Source organism: Typopeltis vanoorti, chromosome 6 (genome assembly GCF_054136105.1).
Source record: "Typopeltis vanoorti isolate ZY-2024b chromosome 6, IOZ_Tvanoo_1.0, whole genome shotgun sequence".
NCBI lineage: Eukaryota > Metazoa > Arthropoda > Arachnida > Uropygi > Thelyphonidae > Typopeltis > Typopeltis vanoorti.
Window position 1 is genome coordinate 98,210,834 of NC_143554.1, and position 23,359 is coordinate 98,234,192.

General features: G+C 35.8%; 1 protein-coding gene across 4 annotated transcripts in view; it reads right to left on the bottom strand.

Moving 5' to 3' along the window:
• Positions 1-18,787: 18,787 nt before the first annotated feature.
• Positions 18,788-23,359, bottom strand: part of nej (CREB binding protein nejire) — a 481,376-nt gene continuing 476,804 nt past the window's right edge. For all 4 annotated transcript variants that reach the window (XM_090394332.1, XM_090394330.1, XM_090394331.1 and 1 more), the window contains one exon: positions 18,788-21,740. In XM_090394332.1, the coding sequence (XP_090250458.1) occupies positions 20,043-21,740 (1,698 nt within the window). In that variant the 3' untranslated portion in view covers positions 18,788-20,042. The remainder of the gene's footprint in view (positions 21,741-23,359) is intronic.

Genomic DNA, 23,359 nt, shown 5'->3' on the forward strand with positions numbered 1-23,359 from the left:
AAACGGTTCTAATACTAGGGAGAAAAGTAGTGGACTCAAAGGACATCCTTAGCGCACTCCTTTGCAAAGGGAATAGGATCTGATATGTAGCCGTTTACTATCAAGCTTCTTTGGCTTCAGCGTAAACTCCCCTGATTGCCCAGCATAAACTTTTGACAAACACTGCGAGGTAGAAGGGAAATTCATAGCAGACTTGATCAGATGCTTTTTCTGTCTATGCTGAGTACTGCCAAGGGACACTGTTTACTTCTTCAATGCTGTGAGGAAGAATATCCAATTCCCCTGTGTCTTGTATGTGGGGAAAACTATCCAATAACACAATGGTTCCTGCTAAGTTGAAACGCCACTTTACTACGAAGCACGCCAATCTCGCTTCAAAAACTAAAGATTATTTCAAGATTGTTGGACATGCAAATTAAACAAGTAAAATATTTGGAAGACTTAAATTTTCCGATTCATTCGGACGATACAATAAAAAATAAAATTAAAGATATGTCAGATGATATTGAGAAAACAGTTACCAATAAACTTTCCAAACAGTTTGCTTTACAAATTGATGAGTCGACTGATTTTAGCGGTAAAGCTCATATACTAGGATTCGTTCGCTTCAAAACGAAATAGTGAATCAATTTCTATGCTGCAGAGAACTTACCGGACTCACAACAGGACAAGATATTTTTGACTATTACGCCAAATTTTAATTTTTTTTAAAATTTCATGGGAGCTGTGTAGGAATTCGTATGGACGGTGCTCCATCAATGGTAGGTTCTTCTCTATTAAAGGTTTTGTTACCCTTGCAAAGAAAATAAACCCTGTTATATCTATGCACTGTTTTTTGCACAAAGAATATCTAGTTTCAAAAACATTACCAGCAATATTAAAACCGGTACTAGACCAAGTTGTAAATATATGGTAAATTACATCGAGTCAAGACCTTTAAAAGCACGCCTTTTTTTAGAAAAAAACTTTGCATATCTATGGAAGCCAAGTGCGAATCTTTGTACACTGAAATAAGATGGTTATCCAGGGGTAAAGTGCTCTTCCGAAATTTTGGAACTTAATTATTGGCTTTTTTTTTTCAAAATAAAAGTACACATGATTTTGTAAAATGTCTTCAAAATGATATTTGGTGTGCTAAAATAGCATATTTAGTTGATATTTTTAATTACTTAAATAACGTTAATACAAGTATCCAAGGGAAAAATGAAAATATTTTGACATCCACTGACAAATTGTCAGCTTTTCCGAAAAAAAAAAAAGTATCTCTTTGGAAAAACCGTATATCAGAAAGAAAGAACAAAAATACAGTAGATGTTTCCTTCGCTCCATAATAAAAACGTCGAGGGAATTATTTCCGTTATAAGAACATTTAACAATATTGGAAGAAAAGATTAAGCTACTTTCCTTCCTTAAATGCACACAATTATGACTGCATACGAAATCCATTTGGTACATTTAATACAGCGAGGTGTGAATTTTCGTTACAAGAAGAAAAAGTAGTTACCTTGTCAACGAATCGTACTTTAAAAATGAAATTCTCTGAAATAACTCTTGAGGAATTTTGGATTTTTGTGCAAGCCAAATATCCAGCTCTCCTCCACAATGGCACTGAAAATTTTATTACAGTTTTGAACATGATATTTGTGAGAGCTCGGTTGGAGATATTAATCGCAGCTCTTTACTTTATGCAGATACACTTGTAAACAAATACAACAGAAGTCTGCAAATTGTACACTAAATTGAATAACAATAAAAATACTGACAATAGACAGAACAATGAAAACTCCTGAATGGGGAATCTATATAGAAGGAGTAAAATATTTCAGTGAATTTTTTTTTTACAATTTTGAATGAAAATGGCATATTAAATATGAAAAATAGCTTTAGCAAAGCTGGTATGGTAGCAAGTGAAATGAATAAAAATTTATATGGAATAAGCTAGAAATAGCAAAGGTTAGTCGATTGGTAGAACCTCTGCTACTAACAGCTGACGAAAAAAGTTAAGCAAGTTTGAGAACGGTTAGTAGTTGGAAGGAAATCAATCGTACGATGCTGTTGGCACACTCCCCCTCGATGAGTCTTTGGACTCCCTGGAGGTGTCACATAATAATAACTAGCAGTATACAAGGCAGTGTTTAAACATTTACCTTGTGGATTTGAAGTCATTTCTAGGTTAGAAATGACTTCAAAGACTGGAAACCACAGATATGAGAGTTCCAAGAAAAATTAAAGTGAATATATTAAACATGAGAATATTAGGAACTTGACAATGTTATCATTCAGGAATATGTGAACAGAGCAAACCTTAAGTTAGCTCTGTTCATATATCCAAACATGTTGAAACAAAACAGGAGGGGCTAAATTAGTAAAACATTTTAGGTAGAGTGATACAGTATTTGTGCCTTAGAAGACTGATGATACTGGAGTCCAAAACAGAGAACAGATTAATTTAGATTCATTTTAAAAATGAGCCTGTGTAGCTCAGTGGATGTGGCGTTTGCACACCACTGCGCTTGGCCGCACGAAGGAAGACTTGGTTTCGAGTCTAGTCGGCGACTAGAGGAAATTTTTCTAAGCCTTTTTTCGACCAGTTCCCGAGTTAGTCGATCTCTGGCATGGGCAACCAGGTTTTTCCTCCCGGAAACTCGGGTTTTTCGTCCTGTAAACTCAAGAAAATCGACCGTAGAACCCACATTATTTCAGACATTAAATATATTGTGTTAGGGACCACGAGATGGCGGCACATTTGAGCCGTCTCTCTTCACTGTGTACCGCTTAATTAGTGATAGCCTGGGGGAATCTATCATGATTGGTACCAGTGGAGATTGAACTGCCCACTCAGTCTCCAAAAGTTAGATAGGGCTAAATGGCCTCGCCTACTCCCCGTATACGGGAATAAAAAGGCGTTAGATGATTTTTTTTTTTTTTTTAAATTTATGGACTTCACAACCGTGTTAAAAAACTTTTTTTATTATCCCGACGTTTCGATCTTCACATCAAGATCATCTCTGGAGCATACATCAATATATATACAAGACAAGTTGAGTTGCATTATTAACTGTAAGCTAAAGAAACAACAATTTCATCATTATTCTACTGGCATGACCTCTAGTGGGGGAAAAATGACATCAAGCTAAATTCTATTTACAATTTACAATGACAGGAATAAACATTCTTTCAGATGGTTTTCTTTCAGAAACAATGATGCCCTATTTTTTGTATTACAATTCTTATTTTTTCTTTTAAGATACCAGATTTTCATAGTGGTCACTAGCTGTCTACATCGCACTAAAACATGGTAAACGGAAATTTAAGGAAGCATGTGAGATTATTATCAACCAATCCAATCTGAACAATAATGATGGTCTAAAAATCCCAAACATATGGAAGGTATATATATTCAACCCACGGAACGTTCATCACTAAGAACAACTATAAACAGGACTGTAGAAAATCCAGTATCTTAAAATAAATATTGTAATACAAAAAATAGGACATCACTGTTTCTGAAAGAAAACCATCTGAAAGAATGTTTATTCCTGTCATCGTAAATAGAATTTAGCTTGGTCATTTTTTTTTTCACTAGAGATCATGCCAGTAGAATAATATGTGATCAAATCGTTGTTTCTTAAGCTTACAGTTAATAAATTTCTTCAGCTTGTCTTGTATATGACTTGTATATTGTCTTGTATGCTCCAGATGATGATCTTGATATGAAGATCGTAACGTCGGGATAATAAAAAAGTTTTTTTTTTTTTTTTTTTTTTTTTTTTTTTTTTTTTTTTTTTTTTTTTTTTTTTAACACGGTTGTAAAGTCCATAAATTTTAAAATGAATGCTGATCACCGTGTAACTCTAAAAGAAAAGATTAATCTAGAGGAAAACTATTCATAGGAAGGTTGGTAATGATGTGAACTTTTTATGTAGTATACCACCATATCATGCATGAACACACTGAGGATACATATCAGGAACAGAAATTTGATGACCTTTCTTCCATGGAGTTTGGTTTTAACATTTCCCTTACTGATGGCATACTCATGACTAAAACACAAGAAACTTCATAAGTAAAATTTTGATTATCCTTATAAAATGACATTCAGGTAAAATATCACCCATTGTTCATTAAGATAAAGCTATTTTTTCTCCATTTCCTTCAAAACCAGATGACTTAAAGAGTGATTAAATATTAGTTTGTCAGTGGATATTCAAGTGGTTTCAAGCATATTTATAACATTCTTATAATTCATTGTTAGCAGGATCAAAACGTATGCCAGAAAACGAAGATTTGATAAACCTAAGGTAGCTGGAAATTCCAGTTAATACAAACTTTTCTTATTGTGTCAATTGTTTCAGAAATTGAGAAGCATTTTCACTATCTCCTTTTGTTTTAGTCAACTTAGGATAACTCATTGCTTATTATTCAGTCATAGAAAACCTACTTACTATAAACCATTAAAGTTCTATACCAACAATATCAATAATTTCTGTAAACCAACAATACCAACTAGTTTACAGAAAATTCACTAAAGTGAATTTTCTCATAGGAAATAAAGAACTGTTTGTTACACCACAACAAACAGTTCTTAGAAAACCTACTTACTATAAACCATTAAAGTTCTATACCAACAATATCAATAATTTCTGTAAACCAACAATACCAACTAGTTTACAGAAAATTCACTAAAGTGAATTTTCTCATAGGAAATAAAGAACTGTTTGTTACACCACAACAAACAGTTCTTTATTTCCTATGAGTTTACTATACTTAGTCAACTATGCATAAATGCAATTTACACAACATCAGACCTTATCAAGTGAATTTCCAGTTTTGGTCTTTATCTTAATGATCAATCATTGCTAGCATATACATCTCTGAGTGTTAAAGCATTGAATATTCATACATATGCACTTCCTTTTTTATTTTGCTTTATGGAAGACAGGCCTTATATTTGTAGTTTTATTTTTAAAAAAAAGGTAGGGTCAGGTAATTTTATAAACTTGGTTATTTTACTCCTAATCCCAAGTAAGCAAACAGTTAAGTTTACGCCTGAACGTAGTTCAAGTCTAAAGGTGGTGCAACACTAGAGCAACTCATTGTAAAGGTGGGTAAAGCTCTGATCACTATTCTTAGTATTTTCCATAATGTAAAGCACATCTCACTAACAGATGTATACTGCAATACATTATGGGTGGGGTCACTACCCAGACTGGTTTCAACCTTTTTTGAGGTCTCCTCAGTGAGTAGCTAGACCCTAAATACCAAGGTTTTAGTAATACAGAGCCTTATCAACTTTACCTATGCAAGTTGCTAAAAGGTGTTTTTATTTTGAATAATCTCTGGAGATATAGATGTAAATAATTTTTTACCTTGGGAATAATGTATTGTTAGATCTGAAATAGGCGAATTCAATTTTACATGACATCACCATTCCAGAATCTAACAATCAACAAAAAGAAATATATATGCATACTTATCTTTTAGCAGTATAACTATGTTTTTTTTTTTTTGGTAACAAAATCTTCTTTGATAAACTGTGAATTATGTGAATTTAAATTAATGTATCTATATGTCTAGCATGAATGTAAGTCAGCAAAAAGGAGCAGATATGAGAGAAATCATTAGTGAAATATTATAAATGAAAGAATGCATATTATTCAGCAACATAGGGCAAAGATTGCCCTAATACTATAAGAGCAGCGTAAGCACCCGCGGGTATCACATCTGAGAAGACATCATGACGCATACGTTCCCGGAAACAAGAAGTCCCATATGTTGATCGGTGAAGTCACCCAGCCTGAGACCAATGGGTGAGACGATAAGAGAAATTCAAGCTCGGAAAGGTGGCGCTCTAGGGGAGCGTATAAAACCTGCGACACAGAAGTAAATCCCACCGTTTTTTCTTGTTCCTGCATTTCTCTTCGTGTGCTCCAAGAGTTCATCGCAGTTCAGCTCTCATTTTTGAGGACTGACTTACGAAAAGTTCCGGCATGACACCGCAGCAGATTTTCGGCAAGATCAACCATAGGCCGTCAATGAGAAGGTCATCGATGTAAAACCTTAGCAGAGAGATAGCGCCCAGCTCAGGCGAGCACGTGTAACCCACGTGGCGATAAGATCGAGACAACCAGAGTCATAACAAAGAAGGAAGGACGGAAGAAAACGGATAAAGAATAGATAAGTATACTCTCACTTGTTCTAGCCCCTTTAGAGAATTGACTAACAGTGTTAAGAGAGTGCATCTTAAAATTTGTAATGGAAGAGAGAGTGAAGAACTAAGATTTATGTAAATGACTATGCTTTCGAAATGAACTTTAAGAACTTTCAGTTAGATAGAGATTCTGTCGTAATTAATCCGAGAGATTATTTGTGCGCTAAAATGCCAAAATGTCCAATTTAGCTGTAATTAAGAATGAGAGAGTGAAAGAATGGTAGAAGCTTAAATTAGATTTGATAACTACTTTAACTTGTATGGCATTATATAATGAGTTTAATAAATATTTTGATTCCTTGCTTACATGTGTTTCTGATCATGATGACTGACCTTCATAAAACATCGAACCTGTGATCGTGTGTGTGTGTGTGTTCGGGGATACCCCAATTGAAAATAGTAGGGCACGACTGCAAATAAAATAAGCCAGAGAACCCAAGGTTTCTAAGAGTTCAATTAACATTATCAGTGGCACCTGATATTCTGTAATTATCCTAAAGGCTGAGTTTATCTCTAACCTTAAGGCTTGCGCAGTTAAAAAATAAATTTTGCCTGAGTGACTAGGATAATTCATGGAATTCAGGGAACAGGTAATTTCTGGTGGCCCTTAGAAGGTTACGTAAGAAAAGGTATAAGAGAAGCGAGACATAACGTTAACATTAATAAAGATCGCATAACAATGGTGCAACCGACTTAACAAAGAGGTACATGCGATAGAATTTGATATAGCAGCTGAAGTAGGAAAGGATAAAGTTAAATATATTGTTAAATATAAAGTTAAATATATTGACATATCAATATCAGAGATATCCGACGTAACAAATGGTGCAGCAGTCGACAGGATGTGTTTAATCAACTAAAAAGGAAGTAAATTAATCAAACACAGTGAAGTGGTGTCAGTCACATGAGAAGAAAATAAAAGAACTAAATTTTGGAAGGGAAAGTTTGGAATTTTAAAAAAATTTTGTAAGCAAAAGGATAAGTATGGCGCTAGCAACCATCACAGAACTTAGCGACCTGGAATTTTTCAGAGGCATCAACCCCCAGCAAATTTTCCCTCAGTTTTCTGGAAGAGCAAAGAGTTTTTTCTACTCCTCGCCTTCAAATCAATGTTTATCTCTCAATTTGCAAAGGCCAAGAGCATAGCACCCGAATCTCTGGAAACTCCAGATCATTCAGAAGGAGAAAGAATGTGTCTCAGACTACCACAACAGATTACTCAGTTTTGCGAATTCTTTGAGTGTACCTGAGGATGAAAAACGCCATTTAGAGTGGGCTGTTTTTCAGCACTTCTGAGAAACGAGCTAAAGGAAGCAGCATATGCAAAGGTAATTGTGGATTTAAAAAAGTGCTATGACGCCGTGATTGAAAAGGAGCAACTCCTTGGGGACATATATCCTTCTACAGTTCCGAGCCAAGTGAATGCTATAAGGGGCAGTGGTAAAGAGAATAAATGCCAGAATTCAACAAAGAAAGAGAATTGTCGGAAGTTACAAGAGAGTACTGAAAGAAATAAAAACCAAGCAGTTTGCAGTATCACTACCGATACCTGCAAACCAAGCGAAATCGGCTCCCTGATTGAAAAGGAGGTAGAGAGATTACAGCAACCTCTTATACAACGGCTCGATCAAGTGGTAAACATGTTGACAATAAATAGCTCCAATGAACAGAAACCTCTGGAGTCACGAGAGAACAAGATCAGTGACCTAATCCATGAGAAAGTTCAGAGATTACAAAAACCGCTAATAGACAGAATGGAAGAGATGACGAAAAAAGTTAAGTGAATTGTCAGCAAAGTGTGGGTCGGACTCTCATTTGTCCTCAGACAGAGAGGGTAGAAGAGGCTACTATCGAGGGATTCCCCGATGCTACAAGTGCAACAAGCTAGGACATTTGGCCTGAGATTGCTTTGCAGCATCGGACTCCTTGAGACACAGATATCAGCCCAAAGCCACGTCCCATATTTGTGCAAGACCAGTTGATAGCGAGGCAAGTCAAGATGATGGACGATTTAAGGAAACAACAGCAAGGATTGGCAGGAGAAATCTCAGAGCTCCTCGATACTGGTTCTCAGGTTTCCCTGATCTCAGAAAAAAGTCTTGGGAAACTGTGGTCTAGTATAAGTGGGAGGGCTATGTGGATAAGGAACCCAGTCAAGCTATTGGGCATATCTGTTACTACAACATATGCAAAAAGGTACATAAGACTAGAGATACTGGGGTATGGTCCACATGTCTGGCACAACTTCCTAATCCTTCCTGAAGACTCATCGTCTAATGAAGAACTGATACTGGGAGAGGATTTTTTGAGGAAGCATGGGTTCCCTTGTGAGTACCCCAAGGAAAGCATTAGGTTCAAAGGAAAAGAAAAGAACGCTGTAGGAAACCAGAAACCAAAAAAAAAAAAAAAAAGGGTAAGAGGCAAGTAGCTGATACTCAGCCAGAATCAGACATCGCAGAGGTCAGAGAAGGGAAAGAGTCAAAAGAAAAAACGGAAGAAATTAATGTAGTCAAGAATGAATGCCCTAATCAGAGTGAACAGAGTTGTGGGGATCATAACAAAACACTCAGCAAACCCAAGCAAAAAGTTCAAGACCTGACAATGAAATGGATCTAAAAGAGGGGGGCCGAGAAGGACAATTTTCTTGAGGACAAAATTTTTTTAGAAGGAATGGCCTTTATTAGATCTGAAATAGGCGACTTCAATTTTACATGACGTCGCCATTCCAGAATCTAACAATCAACAAAAAGAAATATATATGCATACTTGTCTTTTAGCGCAGTGTAACTAGTTTTTTTTTTTTTGTAACATCTTGTATGATAAACTGTGAATTATGTGAATTTAAATTAATGTATCTATATGTCTAGCATGAATGTAAGTCAGCAAAAAGGGGCAGATATGAGAGAAATCATTAGTGAAATATTATAAATGAAAGAATGTGTATTATTCAGCAACATAGGGCAAAGATTGCCCTAATACTATAAGAGCAGCATAAGCACCCGCGGGCATCACATCTGAGAAGATATCATGACACATACGTTCCCGGAAACAAGAAGTCCCATATGTTGATCGGTGAAGTCACCCAGCCTGAGACCAATGGGTGAGACGATAAGAGAAATTCAAGCTCGGAAAGGTGGCGCTCTAGGGGAGCATATAAAACCTGCGACACAGAAGTAAATCCCCCCCCCCCCCCCGTTTTTTCTTGTTCCTGCATTTCTCTTCGTGTGCTCCAAGAGTTCATCACAGTTCTTGATCGCATTTTTCAGGGCTGACTTACGAAAAGTTCTGGCATGACACCGCAGCAGATTTTCGGCAAGATCAACCGTAGGCCGTCAATGAGAAGGTCATCGATGTAAAACCTTAGCAGAGAGATAGCGCCCAGCTCAGGCGAGCACAGTAACCCACGTGGCGATAAGATCGAGACAACCAGAGTCATAACAAAGAAGGAAGGACGGAAGAAAACCGATAAAGAATAGATAAGTATACTCTCACTTGTTCTAGCCCCTTTAGAGAATTGACTAACAGTGTTAAGAGAGTGCATCTTAAAATTTGTAATGGAAGAAAGAGTGAAGAACTAAGATTTATGTAAATGACTATGCTTTCGAAATGAACTTTAAGAACTTTCAGTTAGATAGAGATTCTGTCGTAATTAATCCGAGAGATTATTTGTGCGCTAAAATGCCAAAATGTCCAATTTAGCTGTAATTAAGAATGTATTATATGTTAAGTTATTGAATTTGCTAACATTTTGAAGTCAATGCATAATGGTTTTAAGAGTGAGAGAGTGAAAGAATGGTAGAAGCTTAAATTAGATTTGATAACTACTTTAACTTGTATGGCATTATATAATGAGTTTAATAAATATTTTGATTCCTTGCTTACATGTGTTTCTGATCATGATGACTGACCTTCATAAAACATCGAACCTGTGATCGTGTGTGTGTGTGTGTGTTCGGGGATACCCCAATTGAAAATAGTAGGGCACGACTGCAAATAAAATAAGCCAGAGAACCCAAGGCTTCTAAGAATTTAATTAACATTATTAGTGCCACCTGATATTCTATGATTATCCTAAAGGCTGAGTTTATCTCTAATCTTAAGGCCCAGGCAGGCGCAGATAAAAAATAAATTTTGCCTGAGTGACCAGGATAATTCATGGAAAACATCGAACCTGTGATCGTGTGTGTTTGTGTGTGTGTTCGGGGATACCCCAATTGAAAATAGTAGGGCACGACTGCAAATAAAATAAGCCAGAGAACCCAAGGCTTCTAAGAATTTAATTAACATTATTAGTGCCAGATAAAAAATAAATTTTGCCTGAGTGACCAGGATAATTCATGGAATTCACGGAACAGGTAATTTCTGGTGGCCCTTAGAAGGTTAAATTACGTAAGAAAAGGTATAAGAGAAGTGAGACATAATGTTAAGATTAATATTAACGAAGATCACATAACAATGGCGCAACCGACTTAACAAAGAGGTACATGTGATAGAATTTGATATAGCGGCTGAAGTAGGAAAGGATAAAGTTAAATATATTGCCTCGACATATCAATATCAGAGATATATGACGCAACAGTATTAGGGTTACCAAGTAATTTTATAAACTTGGGATTAGGAGTAAAATAACCAAGTTTATAAAATTACTTGATAACCCTAATATACATTATTCCCAAGGTAAAAAAACTTATTTACATCTATATCTCCTCCAGAGATTATTCAAAATAAAAACACCTTTTAGCAACTTGCATAGGTAAAGTTGGTAAGGCTCTGTATTACTAAAACCTTGGTATTTAGGTTCTAGCTACTCACTGAGGAGATCTCAAAAAAGGTTGAAACCGGTCTGGGTAGTGGCCCTACCTATACCTACAGTATATATCTCTTAGTGAGATGTGCTTTACATTATGGAAAATACTAAGAATAGTGATCAGAGCTTTACCCACCTTTACAATGAGTTGCCCTGGTGTTGCACCACCTTTAGATGAACTATGTTTCAGGCGCAAACTTAACCAGGTTTATAAAATTACTTGGTAACCCTAATATACATTATTCTCAAGATAAAAAAACTTATTTACACACACATATGTATATATATGAGATATTTGTGCAAACTTAATTTCATGTTATGTACAAAGTTAAACTTCCACCATAGCACACTTGGTAAAAGGGGTGGGGTACCACAGTAGGCCTGTTGTTGTCCAGTTTTTTCATGTGAATCCAAGCTACAAATTTTGCAAACCTATCAGATGTTAGTACTGTGGGTGAGCTAAGGGTCAAATAATCTGGCAACTTAATCTACAGACCAAACATGGTACTTTTTAAACTGTGAGAGATATAATAAGCAGAGTTGTCTTGTACCAGATGAAATTTACCTACCACCTAAAATACATTTACAAATATCAATAATCCACAATGAGCTTGAACTCAGAAATCTATCCATTTGGTCATTTTTTCTCTAATTTTCCTTTCCACATATTCTATTCTATTTTGTATTCTGACTTTCCTAACACCATACTGCTGCTTTGCATTCAAACTACAAATTTTAGAAACACTGCATTTATACCAGTCATTTTCTTTGAAAAATAGCTATTTTCTTATTTCTAGGAATCTGTGTAAAATCATTTAGTGAATACAAAACTAACTCATGGTTTTGTATAGTTGCTATAGACATCACTTTGTATAATATAACCCCCCCCCCCCCCCCGTATTTACAGACTCCCAAAAATACACAAAGAAAATGTGCCATTACGTCCCATAGTGGATGGCATTGATTCCCCCACATACAAATTAGCTAAACATTTGGCCAAAGAGCTCACACACTATACTGGCAACACACCATCACACATAAAAAACTCAGCCCATTTCAAAGCCAGCATAGAAAACCTTACACTCCAACATACTGACATAATGGTCAGCTTTGATGTCTCCTCTTTATTTACAAATGTCCCACTCAAGGAAACTTTAGAGCTAATCCAAGCTAAATTTTCTCCCGACATCTCAGCCTTATTTCAGTTCACAATGAACTCAGGCTATTTCGTTTGGCAGGGAAAATTCTACAAACAAATAGAGGGGACAGCCATGGGTTCACCACTCTCCCCACCCTTGGCCAATTTCTTTATGGAGACCTTGGAAGAAAAAGCCTTAGCCTCTGACCCACAAAAACCAACCATATGGCTTTGCTACGTTGACGATGTGTTCGCTATTTGGCCACATAGCTCTGAAACACTTCTCTCCTTCTTAATACACTTAAACAACCAACACCCCAGGATCAAATTCACTCTGGAAAAAGAGGAAAACAACAGCCTCCCTTTCCTAGACACACTAGTCACCCGCCAGCCTAATGGATCCTTGGTTCTCTCAGTTTACAGAAAACCCACCCATACAGGCAGATACATTCACCAACAATCCCACCATCCCCCCTCACAACAATATGGAGTAGTGAAAACACTATACAACAGGGCTAAGCTAATCTGTTCAAACGACTTGGCCCTAAACGCTGAACTAAATCACATCCTCAACACTTTCTCAGCCAATGGCTACCCCCCCCCAAAATCCAAAAAATATTAGAACCTACAAACCACAGATCCCCTCCCCCCCTCCACAACAAGGATTACTCTAAATCCATCACCATTCCCTACATCCAAGGCACCTCAGAAAAGATTACCAAAATCTTAAAAAAACATGACCTGACCTCCTGTTACAAACCTTACAGAAAATTGGCATCCCTTATCCGCTCCACTAAAGACCAACCACTTCCCCTAGACCTACCTGATGTTTACCAGGTCCCTTGCAGTTGTAAAATGTCTTACTTTGGTCAAACAGGCAGGACAGCAAATATCAGAATTTCGGAACACAAGGACTACATCCGTTTTCACAAATACAGTCATTCTGGACTTGCGGACCATGCTCTGGATACACGCCACAGAATACGGTGGAAGAAAGCTACAGTGATACACCGTAGCAAATACAAATTTGAAAGACTCTTTATGGAATCAGCCTCAGCCCTAAGAAATTCTCCAAATCTCAACAAATTTGGTTGTATGCGACTGCCCCAAATTTGGGAGGCCTACATCAGCAGACCCTCAGCCCAACGGCCAAGAACACCTACTTAGCCTGCTAGAGGGCACCATCTGGACTGTTAGGAGAACAATAGCTTCATCTCTTCATTCCCAGTTTCTGTGTTGTAGTGCCTACGTGCACGTAACTTTTTTTGTAAGTTCCTTTAGAAGATAGCAACGTGACGTTGCCGAAATATCGGAAAATATTTATTAAAGTTTAATTTAATTTATATCCTTAACTACGTTGTTCAATTCTTTAAGTGTTTTAATAATGCATAACCAACATATAAGCCTGTCTACGAGAATTAAAAAACTCTAACATCAATGTGCTTAATACACCAGTCTAAATTTTTGTATTTCATTTATCCATGTAGTGGAATGAATTTGGCTTTAGAAACGGTTTGGGAACAAGAGAGGCTCTTTTCTGTTCTCAAATCTTATTCCAAAAATGTATTGACCAAAACAAGAAATATTCATTTGCTTCATCGGCTTCAAGAAAGCATTTCACAAAGTCCAACATGCTAAAATGATTGCACTGTTAAAAAGAATTGAATAAGATGGTAAAGACATCAGGATCATTGAAAACTTACATTGGAAGCAAAAGGCATCTGTTCAAGTTGATGACATTATTACAGACTCCATTAACATCAAATGAGGCAAGGATGTGTGCTGTCACCTCTTCTTTTTAACATATACTCAGAAGCCATATTTCAAAAAGTCTTAAAAGGAAGGGATTAATGTAAATGGTGAAATCATCAGTAACATCCGATATGCTGATGACACAGCTCTCCTGGCTGACAATATTCAGGATCTTCAAAATCTTCTGGAACTAGTGAATGAAGAGAGTGAAAAAATGAGATTAAAAATAAATATCACAAACTAAATTCATGGTCATAAGCAAGAAACCAATTCTTAATTCAGAACTTTTTTTAAATGGGAAAACAAATAGAAAGAGTGGCAAAGTTTAAATGTCTCGGATGCTGGTTAAATGAAGATTGCAATCCAGAAATGGAAATAAAAGTTAAAATTGAAATGGCGAGAAAAAAAAAAATTCTCTTGATGAAATCAACACTGTGTAACTACAATTTAAATTTAGAGTTTAGAGTACACAAGGTTAAATGCTATGTATGGTCTGTACAGCTGTACGGTGCAGCAGACCATATCAACATCAATAAAAAGACTTGAAGCCTTTGAGATGTGGTTATACAGAAGAATATTAAAAATCCCATGGAAAGCAAAAATGTCCAATCAGGAAGTACTGGAACAAATGGAGAAATCATGTGAACTTTTAGATACCATAAAAAGAAGGAAAACTGCATATCTTGGTCACCTACTTCGTAATGAAAAATATAAGATACAGTACTTCAATTGATTATAAAAGGGAAGATAAATGGAAGAAGAGTACAAGGAAGATGAAGAAAATCTTGGCTGGCAGACATCAGAGAGTTGACTGACACAAACTCTGAGAGACTGCTCAGAGTGGCTGAGGATCGCTCAAAATTTGTCAAGGTGGTCGTTGACCTCTGATAGGAGATGGCACTCAAAGAAGAAGATGTAGTGGAAAATGTATATGCTCCACATCACCTTAGAAGCTATTCTTCTAATGAATATTCTATTTTTCTAACTACCACAATGCTCACAATAAATAAAATAAAAATTTCAAATTTTTATGAGATACTACGTCAAAATTGGTCACATTCTGTTATCAGACAGTTTTTTGAAAATGAAGAAAAATAGCTTCTTTTTATTACACACTAAGGAAATCTTCCTAAGGCAATTTCTTTCAAGATCATGAGTGGCGTGCCTATAATACAACTGCATATGGGGAGAGTATTAAAAAAGTTGCTTAAAAAAGAGGGGAGACCCTTTATATGTTAAGATGTATAAAGCATCAAATTGGAAGAGCTCTAATCTGTAATTTAATTTAAAAAAAAAAAAAGTCACCACATTCATTTCATTTTTAAGAAAGTATAACATTTTGATAACTTAAGTAAAAAAAAAATACGGTCATTGAGGGTAATATAGTTCATAATCTGGTTTTAAAATTAGAAATGGTAAGTAACTTGATTAAGGAAAGAGTAGGATATGAACAGGAATTATATAAAAAAAAAACAAATTCTGATGTCCAATCCCATAAGAATTGCTTAAAATCTACAATCTTTGGAAAAATAGATTACATTAAAATGGCTAGTTATTTTTATTATTAAGTTAAAACTCAAAATTTTATAAGCACTTCACAATAAAAGGTAAAGTGCAGTGTATCTGTTTTATGCAGACCTAGCAATATGAAATTATATTGATTGCCTACATAACTGAGTGAGTGGTAGAAAAAAAATTTTTTTTTTAATGTTCTGGTTACAAAAAGTCTCAATGTACTTTATACAATTCAGGAGTTCATAAAAATCATGTCAGGATAGGAGGATGTACTAAATATACTGAAAGATGTAACAACAATAAATTTTCACAAAAGGCTATCTAGGTTGAAGGGATGAAAATAACAGAATGGGACCACTTTTACTTTATAACCAACTATCAAGACTATCTGTCATAAACATTTCAAATTTTTTGGGCTTCAAATTCAGCCTGAATGATCTACTGCAAGAACAATTTTTTTTTTTTTTTTTTTTGCAAACTTGCTTGACCTGTCACAGCCAAGTAACTTGAACTACTTTGAAAGATGGTTACTGTTTATGACAGGGCAGATAATCCTATTTATATTGTGTGCTATGTCTGTAAATCACATGCATTCTGGCCAATTTGCCTGTTTTAGGAGATGAAAAATCCTACTACCAAGTATGAGACCAGCCAACTCACAATCAGGAAAAGTCCTGATAAATATTCTTTGCATCCTAGATGTGATTTGAACCTAGGTCTTTCCAACTAAAGGGCATTGTCAATGCTAATGGAATTATGGAGGCACTAAGTACATACCTTGGACATAAAAATGGCAGTTAATAAAATCATAAATTGAAAGCCAAACGGCTATTTTTCTGGCATCTTTAATAATAATTAAAGGGATATAAATCCCTTGTTGTTCAACTGATAGTAAGCAAAACTCTAAGATCGAGAACTACGAATCTATGAGTTTCATATATATATATATATATATATATATATATACACACATACCGAAAAACTATCGGTGAATCCAAGTGTAAATGACCACTTGGTAGTACAACACCAAGGCAACTTGAAGCAAAGGTGGAGCAAGCTCCCTAGGTAGTGACCTCTCCTCATAATGTAATTACAGTATTACATCCCCTAGGGGCTGTGTTTTTACATTATGAGAAAATATCAAGGATAGCGAGGGAGCTTGCTCCACTTTTGCTTCGAGGTGCCTTGGTGTTGTACTACCATGTGGTCATTTACACTTGGATTCGCCAATAGTTTTTCAGTATATATATGAAACTCATAGATTCGTAGTTCTCGATCTTAGAGTTTTGCTTACTGGCGGTTGAACAATAAGGGATTTATATCCCCTTAATTATTAGTTAATAAAATCTCTGAAAATTTGAAAATTCTGCAGATTGACTAAATAAAAATGACCGTCATAATTAATGGAATGCCAGAAAATAATTAATATTTTCTTCCATTCAGAGGACAGGATAACAAAATAATTTGCTTTCATCAAAATCAAAAATTATGCAGCTTCAGCCCTTGATGATTTCACTCAAAATGATCCAATGGCATAAACCTTGCTCAAAATTCTTTACTCAGATATATCTAGACAAAACAAGCATGTAATTCTGACTACAGCAAAATACTGCACAATGAAAAATTTCCTTGAGTGAATTTGAATGTCTAAAATTTGTTCAGAAAAAGTTTATATTAGTAGCGTTTAAATAGAAACATCTACTCTTGAACCCAATAAAGAGATGAGTTATCATTTCTTCAAATTATGCTATTTAATAAATGAAATTTATTGAGGATCACAAATCAAATGAAAACATAGCCTTTTTCAAGGACACAAAATAATAATAATAATAATAATAATAAAGTATGGCATTGCTTGGTATCACCAAAATGCACTTGTCAGGAATGAGAGGACTGTATTATATATATTTTTTAATATCAATTCCATACACAAGGGTTTCAAAAACTATATATAGCACATTAGTGCTGTGTGCATATGAAACATAATACATTTCCGTATTGAAATTGTCCATTTCATTTAAAAATAAAAAACCTTGCCCCAAAATTTTAAACATCAGAATGGAGAGAAAAAGGAAACTTTTTTTAAAGGATTCCCCCCGCCCCCTTTTGAAACAGTCTTTTCAGAAACCACAATTATCCTAAAGGGAAGGAGGAACAGTTATTTTAACAACTGTATTGTCTAGGCAAAATCTTAATTGTTCTTTCTTTTGATTCTGGTTAAGTCCAACTGATATGGCATTCTCATTTTAAAAGACACATTTATATTGGTAGGGATAATATATTATAAACAAACAATAATTACCGATTCTCCTTGGAGGATAACCAATAATTATCAAATAAATTTACATCAAGATTTAAATTTAATATAATAAATAATTTATTTTTATAATGGAGATATGGCAAATGAGCTATACAGAATTTACCAAAAAAAAAAAAAAAGTATAACATCCTCAAAAATACTGTTTTATCATTACTGTACCACACCCAACTACATAGTTACTTTTTTTTTTAATATATATAGTGAAACCAAATATTAATTTAAAACGTGAATGTATGAATATATAACAATTCTATGTTACAATTACTGCCCCTGTCAATCCTCCAGGAGTTTTGCTTCTGTTCTTTGCTGGCTTTAAATTTACTTTGTATGTTTCATTTTGCTTTTTTTCACAACCTAGTATCTGATCATTCCAATCTTCTGGCCTTTCCTACTCTAGAGGTGGTTGAATGTTATGTAACTTACTGCGTGTAATTAACAAAATGAAACTATTCTTGCACTATTTTCTTTCTATTCCATGATTTCTTTCAATTTCTGAGAATTTGTCTATGATGATAATATGGACCCTCACATGAAGATACTGTTTCAATCATTAGCAAAAAATTAATGAATCATTAGAATTCCTTTCACTTTGGGATACTGTATTATCTTTAAACATTCTAGTTTGAATAATGATGTATTGCAATAACTACTTCAAGTAAATGTTTTCATTTCTGTGTACAACTTTTGCATACATAAAAACATTTTGAAAACTAATATATAAACTAAGAAATGCAAAAGTTTTGTCATTTATTATTAAATAAATAATTTAGATTCCATAAAATCTCTATTGTAAAACTACATAAAAATAACTACATAAAGTTGTACGATTTTCCTTTCTTCTTTCAATATGCAACATTCTTTCAATTATGAAAAGACAATTTCTGAATTTCTTGCAACAGAACACAAATAAAATAGTTAATCATACCATCAACTAGCAAATATATTGATTCTTAGATACTTTCTGTAATTTAAAAAGAAAGGCAACATCGGGATATTTTATTTAACAAAAAACGTGTGTGTGTTTCCATAATAAACAAACTTGGCTAAAGAGACCTTAACATTCCTAGATTTATTCAAACTGAGACGAAAATGTTTACACTATGTACAGTACAGTTTTTTTCAACTGTTTGGTAACCTAACAGGTAGCAATGTACAGACACACAGGGTGCGAGACAACAAGCTTTCAACATTCAGCCAACTCCAAGACAAAACCATAGCAGATATACTGGACCAATAACCACCACCTTTCTGACAAGCTGTTTTGCACAGGAAAGCCGAGTTCCAGAAACAGCATTGCCTAGACCACATTTTTTTTTTCTTTTTTTGCATACCTGCATATCACTTTACAACCTCCCCATTCTTCAGATGACACGAATATATCTAAGTAAGATTCTAGAAAATTTGCACAGCCACAACCAGCTGAAGAACGAAAGGAAAACAAAAATATACCTTGCCACAGAGTGCTGTGGCAGTGGTTTGGCAACATTGATGTATTAAATCATTCTATTTGTAGCAAATCATGATTAGCTTAGGTTTTTATGAGAATGATATTCAAACGCTTGGAATGTCACGTCATAAAGAAACTTTAAGTCTTATTACACTATCACTATTTCAATAAATACATTGCCTTACTGTGGAAGATGAAGGTTGCACAGTTGGGCAACAGCCTCTTCCCCTCCCCTCAAGTATCACAAAAATGCCATGTGACCCAACAATATACAAATGCTAGTCTGTCTGAAATTATTAATTAACAGAAAAGGGAAGCATGTTAAGCAAGTAAGGAAAGATATGATGTGCGCATTACATAATTTACTCCAGGGTACAATAAAAATGAATATACAAACATGACAATGAAATGGCTGAGTAAGAGATAACATGAAATAAACAGTTGGGTTACTATGGCAGACTATTATTTTCAAACATTAAGGGGCAGAAAGAAGAGAGCAGCTACCAACCACAGGTTTAGGTATCTACAAAACAATAAAAGAAACATTTTAAGTCTGACATTTTATGCAGTGATAAACATAGTAAACTTGAACTATACAAAACTCCACATTTTAACACAGTTAAGGGTATATAAGTGCTTTTCTGTAAAAAAAATTATAGTATCTGCTTTTTCAAAGACAGCCCATAGTTCTGTAGTACACCACCATAAGATGGATATAAAATTACAGTAATAAAACTTCTGTTGCCAAAAATGTCTTTTTTTTTTTTTTTTTTTTTTTTTTTTTGTTCTGTCAAAATAACAGTCTGTCATTTTCAACTGAGTTTACATTAGCCTACATGGACGCTCATAACATTACAAGTTTTCCACAAATTTATTGAGCTGTTCCTGTGGCGTAAGATGACTAATATCTGCATCATCTCGTGAAAGTCTAAGTTCTTGGTTTGCAGGACTTTGTAACTGACTGCTCATACTCGCATGAGCTGATGCTGTATTTGAAAGTTGAGTTAGCATCATGTCATTTCCAGTAGTCATTTGGTCTGGTCCTGTTAGTCCTTGTGTGGCAGCAGATAAATTTGGATGGGGGGAATGTGTTTGGGCAGGATAGTGTGGAGATGGGATAGGCTGCTGGAGAGGGGAAGGAATTGCTTGGGGTGTGGTCCTTGGTGATGCAATAGGTTGTGGAGACCTCACGGCACGAGATAGTTGTATTGGAGGGGGCGACCGCACCTGTTGCATCAACTGTTGGGGAGATGGTGATGGCACTGGGGGTTGTGGATGGCCCATCATAACCTGCTGAGGACTAACAGGTTGATGTGTTGGAGAAGTCATTTGTTGCTTTAGCTGCTGAGGCTGCATCAGCATTTGCTGCTGCTGTTGTTGAAACTGAAACTGTCCTGCAGGATCACTTTGAAAGTTCTGATGATGTGGATTAAAAGCCATTGGATGTGTAGCTCTTTGACGTTGAGCATAAATTGGAGGCTGTGGAGGAGGGAACTGTGCTTGCTGTTGTTGTTGTTGTTGTTGCTGCTGTTGTTGTTGTTGTTGTTGCCTCTGGATAGCTAATATTTGCTGCTGTTTTTGATACCACTGCTGTTGCTGAGAAATTCCAGCTCCTGCAGAAGGAGGACCAATAAGATTGCCTTGACCAGTAACCATCATTTGCTGCTGTTGTTGCTGTTGTTGTTGTTGTGCTTGTTGTTGCTGTGTCCTTTGTTTAATAAATGCAGCCATTAACTGAGGATTTGATTTAAGAATATTTAACACTTGTTGCTGTTGTTGTGGAGAGGAGGGGGATTTCAAAGTTTGAAGCAATTGATGTAGTGCTTGAGTCTTTTGCATACTAGGTGAAGGTGCAGATGAAGTAATACCTTGTGGTGGTCCCATTGGAGCTGCAGGGTTTCCCATACCACCCCCAACAGCAGAAGCAGGGTTTATCATCTGAGACGGCTGGCGAAGACCTAACTGCTGCTGCTGCTGCGGAGGCTGCTGTTGTTGAGGTTGATGAGGTTGTGCCTGGATACCTTGTTGTCCGAAAGAAGACCCATCCCAACAACCCATAGTATTCATTCCTTGCAGCATCCGATTTGTTACACTAGGCATCATCTGAGCCATTGGCTTTTGCATTTGAGGTTGCATTTGAGGTGACGGAATCATCACTTGTCCCCCTGTTGCACTGCTTACCACCGGATTTCCTTTCCCATAGTTGACTGCAGCCACCATATGTGGTGCTTGCTGACGCGCCGCTGCTGCTTGTACTTGTTGAACTGCTTGAAGTGCACCTGCAGGAGGCCCTGTGGTAGTAGGTTTCATACCAATACCAGGTTGTGGTTGATGTGGAGAGGTATGAGGCTGAGAATTTGGAGAAGCTTGGCTACTTGAATTTCCAGGACTAGTCTGAGGGATCTGTCCAGCCATTCCACGGTTCTGCATAGTGGCCATACTAGCAATACGACGTTTAAGGATCTGAGCTTGCTGTAACCTCTGCTGTAGTTGTTGTTGTCTTAACTTGTGCTTGATGTTCAAGCAGAAAGGTACAGGACATTTGGCCTCCTAATAAAGAAAAAGGAGAGAATTAATGGAAATATTTAAGAATTTATAAAAAGAAAAATAATCTTTGCAAAAAAAAAAAAAAATAAAATAAAAAAATAATAATAATAATAATAATATTTTGAATGACAGAATTAAAAATGGACTCACTTAAAGGTCAAAGTTAAGGTAACTGGGAGGAGACCTCCACATTACCTTTAAGGAATGTGACGAAGCAACTAAGGCTTCAGAACTAATGTCCATTCCTCACACTCATGTAATGTGACCCATTAGTAGTTTTTCTAATGGGTACTGAACGAATGAGTATGGGCTGGCAATTTGGAACTTAGCTGACCAAATTGTACTCTCTATTGGCTTAAACCAGAAATGCACATTTCTTTAAAACGTGTAACCTTTATGTGTATCCTGTCCTATCCACAAAAGTTTGTAAACCCATTGTACACTTAGTACCATGAATGAGCTAATATCTAGAAAATTTTCTCTACTTTAAAGACCAAACTTCAAGCCACTTCAGGCTACCAAATAAGAAATATGGTCTCACACAGATAACAAAATCTACTACCAAAACATTCACAAATATTAATTCTTACAGTGAGATCTAAACCAAGAGTGTTAGTCGAAAAGTGAAAACACTATTTAGTTGGCTGATTAGGCCACCTGGTTGGAAAAAACTGACCAAAGCACTATTAAGATATATATATATATATATATATATATATATATATATGTGTGTAGAAAGTTTTTTTCACACGTTCATTGCCAAGCACGTGATATCGCGTGATGCGAGTTCTCACCGGGCGGCCGATCACGCGTTAGCGCGTGGACGTCGCTATCAAATAAAAAAATTTGGCCACCACACGAAATTCCAATTTTCAGCTTGGCAATGAACGTGTTTAACTTGGGTATATTATGTATTCAAGATACCAAGTAATTTTATATAAACTTGGTTTTTAATCCTAATTCCCAAGTAGGCAAACAGACAAGTAAGTCAAGTTTGCATCTGCACGTAGTGCAGGTCTGAGGCAACTCATGGTAGTGCCACTCTAGGCAACTCATGGTAAAGGTGGATTAAGCTCTGATCACTTTCCTTAGTATTTTTCCCTTAATGTAAAGCACATCCCCTTGCAGAGATGTATGATGCTATGCATTAAAGGCAATGGTCACTACCCATACTGGTTTCGACCTTTATTGAAGTCTCGTTAGTGGGAGCAGTGACAATGCTAAGGTTGAAGTCTTAATCCACCTTTACCACGAGTTGCCTCAGACTTGTACTACGTGCAGGCGCAAACTTGACTTACTTGTCTGTTCGCCTACTTGGGAAATAGGATTAAAAACCAAGTTTATATAAAATTACTTGGTATCTGAAATACATAATATACCCAAGTTAAAAAACTTTCTACATCTATCTCTCATCCTGAGAGTTTATTTAATAAGGTCAAAGCACCTTGTGGCAAATTGTTTAGGTAAAATTCATAAGCTCTGCATTACTTCAACCTTAGCATTGTCAGGTCTGGCTCCCACTGACGAGACCTCAATAAAGGTCGAAACCAGTATGGGTAGTGATCATTGCCTTTAATCATAGCATCATACATCTCTGCAAGGGGATATGCTTTACATTAAGG